Source organism: Danio rerio, chromosome 21, assembly GCF_052040795.2.
Source record: "Danio rerio strain M-AB ecotype USA chromosome 21, GRCz13ab, whole genome shotgun sequence".
Lineage (NCBI taxonomy): Eukaryota > Metazoa > Chordata > Actinopteri > Cypriniformes > Danionidae > Danio > Danio rerio.
Window position 1 is genome coordinate 41394243 of NC_141041.1, and position 18295 is coordinate 41412537.

An 18295-nucleotide genomic window follows, 5' to 3' on the forward strand; every position below is an offset into this window, starting at 1 on the left:
CCATAAAAAAAGCAACCACTCTTATTAGTAAAACTTGTATTTTCAATAAACAATTATAACTTTTAGTTCTTAATAAATGTTAACGAGGACTTTAGTAGATGTCAGTAATAGAGTGAAGGGACTATGACATCACCTTGTAGGCTAATCAGCTAGCATAAAACTAGTTCCCTATATTAATATAAGCTCGTCCTGATTTTGCCAAGTGCTAGTTGTCCTGAGATCAACATATTTTATGATGACCCAGGGACAACATCTCTATCAGCCAATCAAACGTTATTACGTCATCATAATGAGCCTCCTGCAGAGTCCGCCAAAAACGCAAATTCAAAAAAGAAAACACACCCACCCACACACAGGCAACTGCCATTTTCACCAGTGAAGAGGACAGGTGAAGAGGACAAGTGAAGAGGTGAGATCACCGGTTTTCTTCTGTAAGTTTACAGAAGGAGTAATGATTGTAAAATTCATATGTGTTTATGGATTTGTCCCTTTTTTTCCAGCGAAGTGACCGAGCAACGTTTAACTTTTGTTTGCATTAAGTTAGCCTAATTAGCCGTCCCTACCTAACGTTAGATTAGCGTGCTGCTCTACCGTTACTGTGATTTACTTTCTGGTATCAATTAAAACAAGCTAACAATATTTTTGAATATTTAAATCTAGGAAACGTTATTAAACGGGACTAAACTTGCCCTCTGGCTAATTTAGCGAAATTTTTTTTCTAATAATTCGGTTTTTAGCATGTATTATGTCAATTTCATTTAAAGACACGCCAGAAATGTGGACCAAAACAGCACTAGTTTAAACACAAGACAGTAACGTTAGTACAGTAACGTTATTTGAGGTGTTAACTTATCTACTGTGAATCGCTGCAAAATTCAACTAACGTTAGTGATATAATTTAATTATTCTGTTAATTATGTTGACCTCAGGTCATGATCGCTTATTTATATATATATATATATATATATATATATATATATATATATATATATATATATATATATTAATCTCAGGCCATCATCACTGATTTATTAATATTATTAATACGTTAATCTCAGGTCATCATCACTGATTTATTAATTCGTTAGAGGTCATCATCACTGATTTATTAATAATAATATGTTAACTTCAGGTCATCATCACTGATTTATTAATATTATTAATATGTTAACCTCAGGTCATAATCACTGATTTATTAATATTATTAATATGTTAACCTCAGGTCATCATCACTGATTTATTAATATTATTAATACGTTAATCTCAGGTCATCATCACTGATTTATTAATTCGTTAGAGGTCATCATCACTGATTTATTAATAATAATATGTTAACTTCAGGTCATCATCACTGATTTATTAATATTATTAATATGTTAACCTCAGGTCATAATCACTGATTTATTAATATTATTAATATGTTAACCTCAGGTCATCATCACTGATTTATTAATACGTTAACCACAGGTCATCATCACTGATTTATTAATATTATTAATGCGTTAATCTCATGTCATCATCACTGATTTATTAATATTAATAATATGTTAACCTCAGGTCATCATCACTGATTTATTATTATTATTATTAATACTTTAACCACAGGTCATAATCACTGATTTATTAATATTATTAATACATCATCATCACTGATTTATTAATATTACTAATACGTTACAGGTCATCATCACTGATTGAATAATTAATATTAATATGTTAACCTCAGGTCATCATCACTTATTTAATTATATTATTAATATGTTAACCTCAGGTCATCATTGATTTATTAATATTAAGATGTTAACCTTAGGTCATCATCACTGATTTGTTTATATTATTAATATGTTAACTTCAGGTCTTCATCACTAATTTATTATTATTAGTAATTTGTTAACCCCAGGTTATCATCGCTGATTTATTAATATCATTAATATGTTATCCTCAGGTCATCATCACTGATTTATTAATATGTTAACCTCAGGTCATCATCACTGATTTATTAATATTATTAATACGTTAACCTCAGGTCATCATCACTGATTTATTAATATCATTAATATGTTAACCTCAGGTCATCATCACTGATTTATACATATTTTTAATATGTTAACCTCAGGTCATCATCACTGATTTATTAATATTATTAATACGTTAACCTCAGGTCATCATTGATTTATTAATATTATTAATATGTTAACCTCAGGTCGTCGATTTATTAATATGTTAACCACAGGTCATCATCACTGATTTATTTATATTATTAATATGTTGACCTCAGGTCATCACTGATTTATTAATATTATTAACATGTTAACCTCAGGTCATCATCACTGATTTATTAATATTATTAATGTGTTAACCTCAGGTCATCATCACTGATTTATTAATTATAAATTGTTAACCTCAGGTCATCATCACAGATTTATTAATATTATTAATATGTTAACCTCAGGTCGTCATCATCACTGATTTATTTATACGTTAACCTCAGGTCGTCGATTTATTAATATTATAAATATGTTAACCCCAGGTCATCATCACTGACTTATTAATATTATTAATACATTAACCTCAGGTCATCATCACTGATTGATTAATTAATATTAATATGTTAACCTCAGGTCATCATTGATTTATTAATATTATTAATATGTTAACCTCAGGTCATCATCACTGATTTATTAATATTATTAATATGTTAACCTCAGGTCATCATCACTGATTTATTAATATTATTACTACGTTAACCACAGGTCATCATCACTGATTTATTTATATTAATAATGCGTTAATCTCAGGTCATCATCACTGATTTATTAATATTAATAATATGTTAACCACAGGTCATCATCACTGATTTATTTATATTATTAATATGTTGACCTCAGGTCATCACTGATTTATTAATATTATTAACATGTTAACCTCAGGTCATCATCACTGATTTATTAATATTATTAATGTGTTAACCTCAGGTCATCATCACTGATTTATTAATTATAAATTGTTAACCTCAGGTCATCATCACAGATTTATTAATATTATTACTACGTTAACCACAGGTCATCATCACTGATTTATTTATATTAATAATGCGTTAATCTCAGGTCATCATCACTGATTTATTAATATTAATAATATGTTAACCTCAGGTCATCATCACTGATTTATTAATATTATTAATACATTAACCACAGGTCATCATCACTGATTTATTTATATTATTAATGCGTTAACTTCAGGTCATCATCACTGATTTATTAATATTATTAATATGTTAACCTCAGGTCATCATCACTGATTTATTAATATTATTTATACATTAACCTCAGGTCATCATCACTGACTGATTAATTAATATTAATATGTTAACCTCAGGTCATCATTGATTTATTAATATTATTATTATGTTAACCTCAGGTCATCATCGCTGATTTATTAATATTATTATTATGTTAACCACAGGTCATCAGCATTGATTTATTTATATTATTAATATGTTGACCTCAGGTCATCACTGATTTAATAATATAGTTAACATGTTAACCTGAGGTCATCACTGATTTATTAATATTATTAATATGTTAACCTCAGGTCATCATCACTGATTTATTAATATTATTAATGTGTTAACCTCAGGTCATCATCACTGATTTATTAATTATAATTTGTTAACCTCAGGTCATCATCACTCATTTATTAATACGTTAACCTCAGGTCGTCGATTTATTAATATTAATAATATGTTAACCCCAGGTCATCATCACTGACTTATTAATATTATTAATACATTAACCTCAGGTCATCGTCACTGATTGATTAATTAATATTAATATGTTAACAGGGTTCAACGCTAAGGATTTTTTCTACTGGCCCGATTGGACCAGTGGTTCAGATTTTTACTTACCCTGCCAAAATTTTCACTGGCCCAATAAAAGAAATAAAAAAGTTAGCCACATATATTAAATAATGTTTCACGAAATAATGTCAGGCGGTTCATTCCACTGTGGCGACCCCAGATTAATAAAGGGACAAAACCGAAAAGAAAATGAATGAATGAATTAAATTAATGTCAGTAGTTGTAGAATTTAAATATTTGAAAAATATTTAGCAGTAAAATATAGCAGTATGGAAAACGTGCACGTATTTTATTGCAAAACAAAAGGTGGCTGACTTAAAAGTGACGGCAAACTAAGCAAAACATCACATTTATTTCGTCATGCTGTACCCATTTAAATGTTTCCACAAAGTTAGAAACAGACATTTCCTTTAGCCTCATAATTTAATGTCGCGGTCATGTTGCCGTCTATTAAAATTTTGTGACAAGGCAGCACTGCCCCGATCGGGCCAGTAACAATTCTGTCTACTGTCCCGAGCATTTCTCACACTGGCCCCGGGCCATCGGGAAGTCCTTACTGTAGAGCCCTGGTTAACCTCAGGTCGTCATTGATTTATTAATATTATTAATATGTTAACCTCAGGTCATCATCACTGATTTATTAATATTATTAATATGTTAACCACAGGTCATCATCACTGATTTATTAATATTATTAACATGTTGACCTCAGGTCATCACTGATTTATTCATATTATTAACATGTTAACCTCAGGTCATCACTGATTTATTAATATAATTAACATGTTACCCTCAGGTCATCATCACTGATTTATTAATATTATTAATACGTTAACCACAGGTCATCATCACTGATTTATTAATATTATTAATGCATTAATCTCAGGTCATCATCACTGATTTATTATTATTATTATTAATACTTTAACCACAGGTCATCATCACTGATTTATTAATATTAATACATCATCATCACTGATTTATTAATATTACTAATACGTTACAGGTCATCATCACTGATTGAATAATTAATATTAATATGTTAACCTCAGGTCATCATCACTTATTTATTTATATTATTAATATGTAACCTCAGGTCATCATTGATTTATTAATATTATGATGTTAACCTTAGGTCATAATCACTGATTTTTTATATTATTAATATGTTAACTTTAGGTCATCATCACTGATTTATTATTATTAGTAATTTGTTAACCCCAGGTTATCATCACTGATTTATTAATATGTTAACCTCAGGTCATCATCACTGATTTATTAATATTATTAATATGTTAACCTCAGGTCATCATCACTGATTTATTACTATTATTAATACGTTAACCTCAGGTCATCATCACTGATTTATTAATATTATTAATACGTTAACCTCAGGTCATCATTGATTTATTAATATTATTAATATGTTAACCTCAGGTCGTCGATTTATTGATATTATTAATATGTTTACCACAGGTCATCATCACTGATTTATTTATATTATTAATATGTTGACCTCAGGTCATCACTAATTTATTAATATTATTAACATGTTAACCTCAGGTCATCATCACTGATTTATTAATAATATTAATGTGTTAACCTCAGGTCATCATCACTGATTTATTAATTATAAATTGTTAACCTCAGGTCATCATCACTGATTTATTAATACGTTAACCTCAGGTCGTCGATTTATTAATATTATTAATATGTTAACCCCAGGTCATCATCACTGACTTATTAATATTATTAATACATTAACCTCAGGTCATCATCACTGATTGATTAATTAATATTAATATGTTAACCTCAGGTCATCATCACTGAATTATTAATATTATTAATATGTTAGCCTCAGGTCATCATCACTGATTTATTAATAATATTAATACGTTAACCACAGGTCATCATCACTGATTTATTAATATTAATAATATGTTAACCTCAGGTCATCATCACTGATTTATTAATATTGTTAATACATTAACATCAGGTCATCATTGATTTATTAATATTATTATTATGTTAACCACAGGTCATCAGCATTGATTTATTTATATTATTAATATGTTGACCTCAGGTCATCACTGATTTATTAATATAGTTAACATGTTAACCTCAGGTCATCACTGATTTATTAATATTATTAATATGTTAACCTCAGGTCATCATCACTGATTTATTAATATTATTAATGTGTTAACCTCAGGTCATCATCACTGATTCATTAATTATAATTTGTTAACCTCAGGTCATCATCAAGGATTTTTTAATATTATTTATATGTTAACCTCAGGTCATCATCACTGATTTATTAATATGTTAACCTCAGGTCGTCGATTTATTAATATTATTAATATGTTAACTCCAGGTCATCATAACTGACTTATTAATAATACATTAACCTCAGGTCATCATCACTGATTGATTAATTAATATTAATATGTTAACCTCAGGTCATCATTGATTTATTAATATTATTAATATGTTAACCTCAGGTCATCATCACTGATTTATTAATATTATTAATATGTTAACCACAGGTCATCATCACTGATTTATTTATATTATTAATATGTTGACCTCAGGTCATCACTGATTTATTAATATAGTTAACATGTTAACCTGAGGTCATCACTGATTTATTAATATTATTAATATGTTAACCTCAGGTCATCATCACTGATTTATTAATAATATTAATACGTTAACCACAGGTCATCATCACTGATTTATTAATATTAATAATATGTTAACCTCAGGTCATCATCACTGATTTATTAATATTGTTAATACATTAACATCAGGTCATCATTGATTTATTAATATTATTATTATGTTAACCACAGGTCATCAGCATTGATTTATTTATATTATTAATATGTTGACCTCAGGTCATCACTGATTTATTAATATAGTTAACATGTTAACCTCAGGTCATCACTGATTTATTAATATTATTAATATGTTAACCTCAGGTCATCATCACTGATTTATTAATATTATTAATACGTTAACCTCAGCTCGTCGATTTATTAATATTATTAATTTGTTAACCTCAGGTCATCATCACTGATTTATTAATATAATTAATACGTTAACCTCAGGTTATCATCGCTGATATATTAATATCATTAATACAATAAACTCAAGTCATCATTGATTTAATAATATACTGGTCATCATCACTGATTTATTAATATTATTAATATGCTAACCTCAGGTCATCATCACTGATTTATTAATAATACGTTAACCTCAGGTCATCAATGTTAATATTGTGGATTTTTACTTTATATTAGCAAATTCGGGTCAAAATTGGTATTTGCTAGATGTTGATTTCATGCATTGCATAAATAGTTTTTTCTAGAGAAGGTAAATAACAGTAAACAACAAAATGCATTCTTTGGAGAGCAAACATTTGTAATATTTTGTATTTGTTTTCTCTATCTTAAAGTTTATAGTATTTATTTTTTAGGTGTTTTATGGTTGATAAAGACCAGGCTGAAGTCAATGCCATCCGTAAGGTGTTCAACGAGTCAGACATTCTCCTTTGTTGGTACCATGTAATGCAAGTAAGTACTAAGTTAGGATACTGCTTTTGTTTTTCCTCATTTTATAGATTCATATTCTATTTTTATCAACTGTCATATTAATATATTTTTTATGTAAATCTCTAACAGTATTACCATTCAAATTTTTTTTTATCTTCAGTTGCTAATGAATCAGTGGATTGAGCTTAAGCTTATTTCACATTGCAACATGTCACACAACATACTGTAATATTACTTGACATTATCTGGGTATTATTGTGTGTTTATGTCAGTCATCGATGCACTTAAGCAAAAAAAAAAGTTCAAACTTTTGCTGAGCTATAGCAATAACATATATTGTTTTTACTTTGATTTAAGTACCCCTTAACTTGAAGCTTATAATACTTGATCCTAATAATGTCGAATGTGTCATGGAAGTTCTGACCATATTAAATATGTTGTGTTACGTTTTTCCACCATCTTTTACACACAGGCAGTAACTCGTTGGCTGTCAATATCTGAATCTGGTGTGAGTGGACCTGAAAAGGCAGATTCAAGAGCGCACATCATACAGTTTATGTCAGAGATGAAATGCTGTTCAAAGGTGTGTTGCTATTTGTTTTAGGGTGCTTTCACACCTACACTTTTGTTTCAGAACCTGTCTTGTTTGGCCAGTTAGCGCGGTTCGTTTGGCATATGTGAACAAGGCAATTGCGCTCTATTCCACGCCAAAGTAATCGCTCCGAGACCGCCTGAGTGAGGTAGTCTCGGCTCGATTGAAACGAACCCTGGAGCGGTTCGATTGCAGTGAGAAAGCGATCCGATCCGAGCGCGGTTATATCACAGTGTTTTATGGATATGTAATAGGCATACGGCTATATGAAGAGAGAATTATGAGTAGGGTGGGAAGTTTCGCGAGTCTCCGGATGCCCGAAAACGAGTGATGACCTCCCCGTAATCTCGCATCACCCTCCCGGTCCTCAAATAGGCATCGTCGCGCACCCTTCTCACCCCTCCCCACCGCATCTCTCCTCAGATACGTCGCGCGTGCACGCCTTGTCAATCACCACCAAACCACCACCTCTCCTGACAGCTGAGCGGAACGCTGCAAAATAAACCCTGGCACTCTGACCAATGTGAGGAGAGTTTACTCGCACGTGACTTGTATTAGCTCTTTTGGTCCGATTAGAAATTTTGCAGTGTGAAAACGAACCGCTCCAAGAGCAAAGAGCAACAATGTTAACATTTTTAATCTCTTTTTCGGAACAACTAAATCAATTGACAGGTGTGAAAGCACCCTTATAGTACAATTGTATGTTCTAATGTGTCATTCTACTTTGGTAACAAGCTTGTAACATGCATTATTAATATGTGAAAAAATTATGTTAATGACAGCTAATATAAAATGGTAACCCACATACAGTATGAAGAGTTCAGATGCAAAAGCCTCTAAGTCAGGTCTCAAACTGCCGACCCTCAAACCATTTGCGGCCCTGCCTCCTCCATCCGGCCCACAACTGACATCAAAAATATAATGATATTTAGCCCATCAAAACAAATATTTTTGAATCGCTATCATTGTTGTGCTATCACATACTTCTGGTTTTGACTCCCTACCTACTGGACATTTAAAGTTACATTTTAAGTGACAGGGTTACTTTCGATTTCTCTCAGTGTGCGGTCAAGAGTAACACATGCAGAATATTTCCGGGGCTGATTTAAATATTGAAAAATATGTCCGCAAGCGCTCTGTTTTTATAAATATTCAAGGGTCATTTGATTATAATCCGTTTTATACCCCCTGTACTTTGTTGTACAAACACCTCTTTATGGCTTACACATGTTTGTGTAAATATGATAGTTTTGCTAATATTCGATTCAAATGGTCTCATGAATAGATTTTCCTCATATACATATTAAGATTTGGATAAATGTGCATTAGTAAAATTTTACTGTTGGCTGTATTGAACATGTTAAAGTAAATATGAATATGTACATCCTTATCCCCTCTTTATTTTATTTTTACCAAAAAGAATGATATTGAGAAGAACGATTGCCAGCAACGTCAATAAAGTTACCCAAACTACATTCTACTGTCGTACGCTGAAAATTTGCATATTTTCCAGCCTTTATTATTTATGCTGTTATTTAACTTTAAAGGCAATGAAAAAAAACACACCTTACCATAAAAGTTCAATTACAGAACCTACACACAGGAGCTGTAGAAAAAAAATTTAATTTTAAGAGAAATTTTCAGATAACACTTGCATCTGGCCTCTTCTCACTCACACACAATTACTCTCCTTCAAAAATGAATTTATGCTGCTTATCAACTGTGTTCAGAAATAAACTAGGCTAGGTGTGCAGAGTTTCATAGATTAACTTTACATATTTTACACACATTTGTAAGCATTCCATTTATATTAACAACCTTAATTAATACCTTTTTAGGTCAGTTTAAAGTACATTTTACAGCATGAGCTAAATGTTTTTGTTTTAAATAAAGATATATTTTAATTCTGTTCTGAATAACATTTCAGATCATGGATCTTACATAGTCCAAAAGGAATTGATTAAATTTATAATAATTTGATTAAATGTGAAACTATGATTTTATAATTTACGATAACTTTGCAACTTTTCTTTTTTGTTATAAACATGGATTGTTTGGTGGGTCTGTTTTAGTTACTGCAAATAGTATTATGTTATGTTGTTTTATCCAGTCATAGACCTACAGTGATTTAGACAGTATAAGAACAATAAAGATTCTCAGTAGATTTACCATACACACTGGGGTATATGTCTGTGTGAAGGATTATTTAATGACCTAAAAATCTACAGCAGTTCTTATGCTAACATCATGAAACATGATTTTCCTTGTCAATTTTTACAGGCACAAGATTTTAAGGAAAAGGCTGAGATGTTTCACTGCCAGTTTAGGAACTTCAAATATGTCTGCAAGTACTTCAGGAACAACTGGGAGACAATTGGTCATCTGTGGTCTAACTTTGGAAGATGCTATAAACAGAGACTCTGACACAAACAGGGTGACTGGTCTGAAATACGCGATACCCCCATGAAAAACGGAAGTGTTGGCAGGTGTGCTCACCAGTTTAATATTTGATCTGCTATAGTTAGAAATCAGACTATTATATATTTTAAATGTAACGCCTGTTTCACACCGCAAGTGTCAGCGGCGCGTGTTTTTTTGGCATCCATGTTAACAGATTAGAACTTTCATACCGCACGCAGCAGCATCGCTGAAGCAGCAGTGCAGCAATAGCGCTGCTCACGCTCAATTAAAGTGACAGTGCATTGATAATGACCTAAATATATTGAATAACAGTAAAAAGTAACAATTTTACCCAATAAATGTCAATAATATGAACTGATTTACATATAGTCAATCAAATGAACTTAAACTAATAAAAACTGCAAACCTTTATTTCGGCTCGAACTACAAAACCAATAGTAAAACAGTTTTAGTATCAGTTTTGTTGGAGAGGGGAAGTGATTTACGGGAATTGTAGTCCATAGCAAAGTGTATTGTGGGTAGTGTAGTTCGACACGCATGCTGGATGATGTGAACTCGCTGTGTGCTGTGCTGCTTAAGCAGAGGAAGAAAGCTTTATTCGGCTTTGCTTTATGTTTGCTCAAGTTATTTCACCTGGGAGCTGTTTGCACTGTGAACCTGACAACACGAAAATAAGTAAAAGAAGGGCATGCATTGATCACTTTTATCTGTCTCATCCTTTGCACGAGCATAAATTAACATGCAGTTACTCTGCCGCTGGACATTACTGAAGTGGATTATGTATAAATATCATTATAACTACTGTATAGATATCATAACTATAGGCTTACAACATCCTGTCAATCAAAAACCAAATATCACTGGCGATTGTCTTCTGACGTACTCCTCATAGAGTTTGAGAAGCATACAGTACTGTTTGATCTATAAAATTTGTAAAATAAAGATTTGCAGGTTAAAGAAACAGCAAAGGAGGAGGTTGCCGTTGGTCTTGTTGCAGATAAAAAGTTTGAAAAGTGTATTTGTATATAGAGAGACATAAGTAACTAGATAGAATAGACAGCGATACGTTGATCTCTGCAGCAGCTGCCGAAGAGCTGCGCGTTGCAGACGCAGCTGGTGTGAAAGGCAAACACCTGCGTGCTGCTTCTGCTCGACATACGCGCTGCTCACGCACTGCTTTCGCTTGCGGTGTGAAACAGCCATAAGGACTTATTATGCGGTTCTGTCGCCATCTTGTGGATAGAAAACGTCAACTGTCGCTGACGAGCTGTCTCTCAGAAATTGAAAATATTTTAAAATAAGCACTATTCTTGCAAATTAACTGCATAGTCGCAATCAAAACAACTACATTCTCGACTAAAAAAGCCTCAAAAGTATATTTTGTTGTGTAACAGCAATAATATTTGTCAAACTGTAGTGTCTGCTGTATGTGGGCGGAGTTATACACAAAGGGTAAAAAGGGAGTACGGATGCTTAAACTACTTAAAAATATCACGGCTATCAGCCAATTCAAAATCCAGACAGAACTGTTGTGTGTGTATGTATATGTGTGTGTGTGTGTGTGTATATATATATATATATATATATATATATATATATAGTTAAAAAATATTTACTATTTTCCCAAGTGTATATAACCACTACTGTAAGAAAATGTCAGAATCTGGTACATTCTTTCTGTATTATCTTTGCTTGAACTGACCCGATCTAATCCTGTTTATATTAATTGAACCTGCTCCCGACCAGGTTTGAGCTACCAGTACTCGGATCAGTTTTGAAGAACGAAACGATCCTGGATCGTGTCAAATCGTCATTATCCAAATCCAGCTAACTGAGTAATCCACGTACGAAGAACTGACCCTAGATGTCAGTTTTGCTATTAAACCAAGAAGAAAACGCAAAGAAAACAAAAGTTTTTTTATTTTTTTTAATTTTGTACAGTATATCTGATATCAGTTTAGAACATAACATTTACAATAGAACAACTGTCTAAAATGAAATAAAATTCTAATTGTAAAAACGTAATCTGAGTTTTGTTTTTGTTTACCACCTTAGTTGTGTACTAAGCTTATTTCAGGCAGTCCTCTAGAAAGGAAGAAGAAAACATCAACTGCGAGAGGTTCCAAGAAATAAGTTGCCAAATCAAAGCATGATTCAGGGCCCAGGTTTTGCACATTTATCTTGTTCAATGCTCCTCCTGAAAAACAAACAAACAATAATGTTACTTGCAATCACAAGTTGCCTGTTATACAAAATTACAAAAGATGCTAGATTTTCATTTTCTAGTTGATAAATTGACTTCTTGATAAAGGGACTAGACAACAGGCTGAAAAGTTTGTACTATGTTAATATTACAATAAAACACATCACGTTTAATAAAACACTATAACATCTCCAAAAACTGCTACTTTTCCATGCCATAAGAGAGTTTGTGCTGCTGGGCCTAGTAAATCTGAAATGGTTTTACACAAAACTAAAATCTAGAAGCTCAATCTTTAAAATGCGTTTAAAATTTCAGCTTTAAACAGACTTAAAGAGTTTATTAGGTTTTAAAGAGTTAAGGAAGTCTGAACAAAATATTTATTGCTTGTTTTTATGTAAAAAAACACACACACACACATATATATGTGTGTGTAAATATATGATTTTTAAAAGATAATTTTAATAAATCCGGGATGATGACCTGAAGTTAACGTACTAATAATATTACAAATCAGTGATGATGACCTGAGGTTAACATATTATTATTTTTAAAAAATCAGTGATGATAACCTGAGGTTAACATATTAATAAATCAGTGATGATGACATGAGGTTAAGATATTATTAATATTAATAAATTAGTGATGATTACCTGAGGTTAAGATATTAATAAATCTGTAATGATGATGTATTAATAAATCAGTGATGATGACCTGAGGTTAAGATATTAATATTAATAAATCAGTGATGATGACCTAAGGTTAACATATTAATAAATCAGTGATGATGACGTATTAATAATATTAATAAATCAGTGATGATGACCTGAGGTTAACATATTAATAATATTAATAAATCAGTGATGATGACCTGTGGTTAACATATTAATAATATTAATAAATCAGCGATGATGACCTGAGGTTAACATATTAATAATATTAATAAATCAGTGATGATGACCTGAGGTTAACATATTAATAATATTAATAAATCAGGGATGATGACCTGAGGTTAACATATTAATAATATTAATAAATCAGTGATGATGACCTGAGGTTAACATATTAATAAATCAGTGATGATGATGTATTAATAATAATATTAATAAATCAGTGATGATGACCTGAGGTTAACATGTTAATATTATTAATAAATCAGTGATGACCTGAGGTTAACATAATAATAATATTAATAAAACAGTGATGATGACCTGTGGTTAACATGTTAACATTAGTAAATCAGTGATTATGACCTGTGATTAACGTATTAATAATATTAATAAATCAGTGAATATGACCTGAGGTTAACATATTATTATTATAAATAAATCAGTGATGATAACCTGAGGTTAAGATATTATTAATATGAATAAATCAGTGATGATGACCTGAGGTTAAGATATTATTAATAAATCAGTGATGATGACCTGAGGTTAAGACATTATTAATATTAATAAATCAGTGATGATGACCTGAGGTTAAGATATTATTAATATTAATAAATCAGTGATGATGACCTGAGGTTAACATTAAATATATTAATAAATCCTTGATGATGACCTGAGGTTAAGATATTATTAATATTATTAAATCAGTGATGATGACCTGAGGTTAACATATTAATAATATTAATAAATCAGTGATGATGACCTGAGGTTAAGATATTAATAATATTAATAAATCAGTGATGATGACCTGAGGATAACATATTTATAATATTAATAAATCAGTGATGATGACCTGAGGTTAACATATTAATAAATCAGTGATGATGACATGTTAATAATAATTATAAATCAGTGATGATGACCTGAGGTTAACATGTTTATAATATTAATAAATCAGAGATGATGACCTGAGGCTAACATAATAATAATATGAATAAATCAGTGAGGATGACCTGAGGTTAACATATTAATAATATGAATAAATCAGTGATGATGACCTGAGGTTAACATATTAATAAATCAGTGATGATGACCTGAGGTTAACATATTAATAATATTAATAAATCAGTGATGATGACCTGAGGTTAACATATTCATAATTTTAATAAATCAGTCATGATGACCTGAGGTTAACATATTAATAATATTAATAAATCAGTGATGATGACCTGAGGTTAACATATTCATAATTTTAATAAATCAGCGATGATGACCTGAGGTTAACATATTAATAATATTAATAAATCAGTGATGATGACCTGAGGTTAACATATTAAATATATTAATAAATTAGTGATGATGACCTGAGGTTAACATATTAAATATATTAATAAATTAGTGATGATGACCTGAGGTTAACATATTAATAAATCAGTGATGATGACCTGAGTTTAACATATTAATAATATTAATAAATCAGTGATTATGACCTGAGGTTAACATACTCATAATTTTAATAAATCAGTGATGATGACCTGAGGTTAACATATTAATAATATTATTAAATCAGTGATGATGACCTGAGGTTAACATATTAAATATATTAATAAATCAGTGATGATGACCTGAGTTTAACATAATAAATATATTAATAAATTAGTGATGATGACCTGAGGTTAAAATATAAATAATATTGATAAACCTGTGATGATGCCAACATATTTAACAGAATAAATTATGAAATCACTAACGTTAGTTGAATTTTGCTGCGATTCACAGTAGTTAAGTTAACACATCAAATAACCTACTGTCTTGTGTTTAAACTAGTGCTGTTTTGGTCCACATTTCTGGCGTGTCTTTAAATGAAATTGACATAATACATGCTAAAAACCGAATTATTAGAAAAAAGGTCGCTAAATTAGCAAGAGGGCAAGTTTAGTCCCGTTTAATAACGTTTGCTAGATTTAAATATTCAAAAAAATACTGTTAGCTTGTTTTAATTAATACCAGAAAGTAAATCACAGTAACGGTAGAGCAGCACGCTAATCTAACGTTAGGTAGGGACGGCTAATTAGGCTAACTTAATGCAAACAAAAGTTAAACGTTGCTCGTTCACTTCGCTGGAAAAAAGGGACAAATCCATAAACACATATGAATTTTACAATCATTACTCCTTCTGTAAACTTATAGAAGAAAACCGGTGATCTCACCTCTTCACTTGTCCTCTTCACCTGTCCTCTTCACTGGTGAAAATGGCAGTTGCCTGTGTGTGGGTGGGTGTGTTTTCTTTTTTGAATTTGCGTTTTTGGCGGACTCTGCAGGAGGCTCATAATGATGACGTAATAACGTTTGATTGGCTGATACAGATGTTGTCCCTGGGTCATCATAAAATATGTTGGTCTCAGGACAACTAGCACTTGGCAAAATCAGGACGAGCATTAATATAAGTTCTACATTAATTCAACTTGGGCTGTTTATTGTTACCTCATATACAAATTTTGATGTGTTAATGATTAGATTAATTTAATTAATAAAGTAAAGTCCACTATTTGGATTTACAGCAGGGGTGTAAACTCCGTCCTAAAGGGCAGTTGTCCTTCATATTTTAGTTTCAACTCCAATTAAACACACCTGGACCAGCTTATAAAGCTCTTTCTAGGTATACTAAAACTACCAGGCAAGTGTGTTGAAGAGCTAAACTTTGTAGACCACCAACCATCCACGGCAGAGTTTGAACACCCCTGATTTACAGCGTAAGAGACAAATAAACCATAAAAATAAAAGCATTTGATCAAAAAGTGAGATAAGCAAAACTAAATAGAACAAAAAGACAGGAACTCATGGAAATGGAATGAGTATACAAATAAGTGTCCATAAAACAGAATCCCTTCAAAAGGTCAAGGGGAATCCATTGTAAATCTGACATAGAGAAGAGCCATGGTGAAGATGGAAGACAAAAATGAGGACCAGCCGATTGAAGCAGAGCCCAAAGTAAATGGAAACCCAGGTGGAGCTGAGAGCCCTACAAGCTCTGCAACACTGTCGACACAGAAGCCCAAGGTGGAGCCACCTTCTGGGAATGAGGCAGAGATAGTCTCTTATAATATTGGGGGAATGAAGGAAATAGGAAGGACACAAGGAAACTTGACAAGGGTTGACTCAAAGCTGGACAGGACCACTGGACAGGAACAGAATTTGAAGTTGGGAAATTGGGTAAAAGATGGTCCTATTTGTCCCAAATCATAAAGCCAGGGCTGCACGTCTGATTCAGATAGGGACTGTGCAATTAGCAGATAGTTGGTGATGAAAACTGTCGCTAGAACTGGGTCCAGGGTCCATACTCTTGGTCCAGGACGAACTTGGCAGCTGGATCTAGATCCATAGCTGGAGTTTGCACAAACAACTGCTATGTTGCTAGTACTTATTTGGACTATGTGGTGTGGTCTACTTCTATCTATCTATCTATCTATCTATCTATCTATCTATCTATCATCTATCTATCTATCTATCTATCTATCTATCTATCTATCTATCTATCTATCTATCTATCTATCTAATTTCCACTTTTTCGGGGCCGGGTCAAGCAGGCTTAGGAGAAAACCTTAGACTTCCTTCTTCCTAAAAACCTCCTCCAGCTCCTCTGGGGGAATCCTGAGGCATTCTTAAGGCAACAGGGAGACATAGTACCTCCAGCGTTTCCTGAGTCCCGAGGCCTCATCCCGGTGGGACATGCCTGGAACACCTCCCTAGGTAGGCGTCCAAGAGGCATCCGAAACAGATACCCGAGCCATCTCAGCTGACTTCTCTCAATGTGGAGGAGCAGCGGCTCTACTCTGAGCTCCTCCAAGGTTACAGAGCTCCTCACCCTTATCAAACTAATTTTTGTATCCAAGATCTTGTCCTTTTGGTCCTGACCCAAAGCTTACCTATGGTCATCTATCTATCTATCTATCTATCTATCTATCTATCTATCTATCTATCTATCTATCTATCTATCTATATATATATATATATATATATATATATATATATATATATATATATATATATTTAGAGCTTAATTTGTGCCTGAACACACCTGATGCGGAACCTCATTTTACAATCCCCCTCCTCAACCGCCTGCTGTTCACTTTCCCTTTCTTCCATGACCCTCCCCAGCCCTCTCCACTTTCGTCTGCGACAACCCCCTATCTATCTATCTATCTATCTATCTATCTATCTATCTATCTATCTATCTATCTATCTATCTATCTATCTATCTATCTATCTATCTATCTATCTATCTATCTATCAGCCTGACAAACCTCTTGACAAACCACCTGTAGGTGGCTTTTTTCCTCTCCATATGCACCAGACACCTTCTTGTAAGCACCCCTTTTTTCTGGAAAACACTGTGCAATTCCGACTGGAATTCACAATGGTGAATGAGCTATTAAGACACACTACTTTTCAAGTCAAGTCAATACACATCAGACACAATCTTAAAAGCACCCCATGCTTCTTGAAAAATGTTGTGAAATTCTGAGTGTGCTCCACTAAGGTGAGTGTGTTTGTCAAACCTTTTGTAGGAGACACACTCTCTTTTCTGTATACTTGGAGAAAAAAAAATCGAAACTAACTTAGACTTGTCATAGAAATTTCATGCTATTCTCTAATGATTTTAAGCACTACTTTCATTGTTAAATCCTTGTAAGTTACTTTGGATATATGTATCTTTGGAAATAGGGATTGTTGTGTATTGGATTACTGGATTACTAAGGATTACTTAGTGTATTGCTT

At 32.0% G+C, this 18295-nt stretch overlaps 2 protein-coding genes across 2 annotated transcripts in view; one reads left to right on the forward strand and one right to left on the reverse strand.

The window, feature by feature from the left end:
• wwc1 (WW and C2 domain containing 1) overlaps window positions 1-18295 on the reverse strand; it is a 462139-nt gene that overhangs the window by 154901 nt on the left and 288943 nt on the right. The window lies entirely within an intron of this gene.
• LOC147838933 (uncharacterized) lies at window positions 363-12454 on the forward strand. Its single transcript, XM_087302025.1, has 4 exons — window positions 363-409; window positions 7341-7437; window positions 7889-7999; window positions 10289-12454. The coding sequence occupies exons 2-4, from the start codon at window positions 7348-7350 to the stop codon at window positions 10430-10432; spliced, it is 345 nt and encodes a 114-aa protein (XP_087158151.1). The 5' UTR covers window positions 363-409; window positions 7341-7347; the 3' UTR covers window positions 10433-12454.

What these genes read in the sequence shown, in the direction of transcription:
- LOC147838933 (XM_087302025.1), top strand. Translation starts at nt 7,348, where the DNA reads ATGGTTGATAAAGACCAGGCTGAAGTCAATGCCATCCGTAAGGTGTTC. An exon ending in GTTGGTACCATGTAATGCAA is followed by an intron (nt 7,438 to 7,888) that starts GTAAGTACTAAG and finishes TTTTACACACAG; the next exon opens with GCAGTAACTCGTTGGCTGTC. An exon ending in AGATGAAATGCTGTTCAAAG is followed by an intron (nt 8,000 to 10,288) that starts GTGTGTTGCTAT and finishes CAATTTTTACAG; the next exon opens with GCACAAGATTTTAAGGAAAA.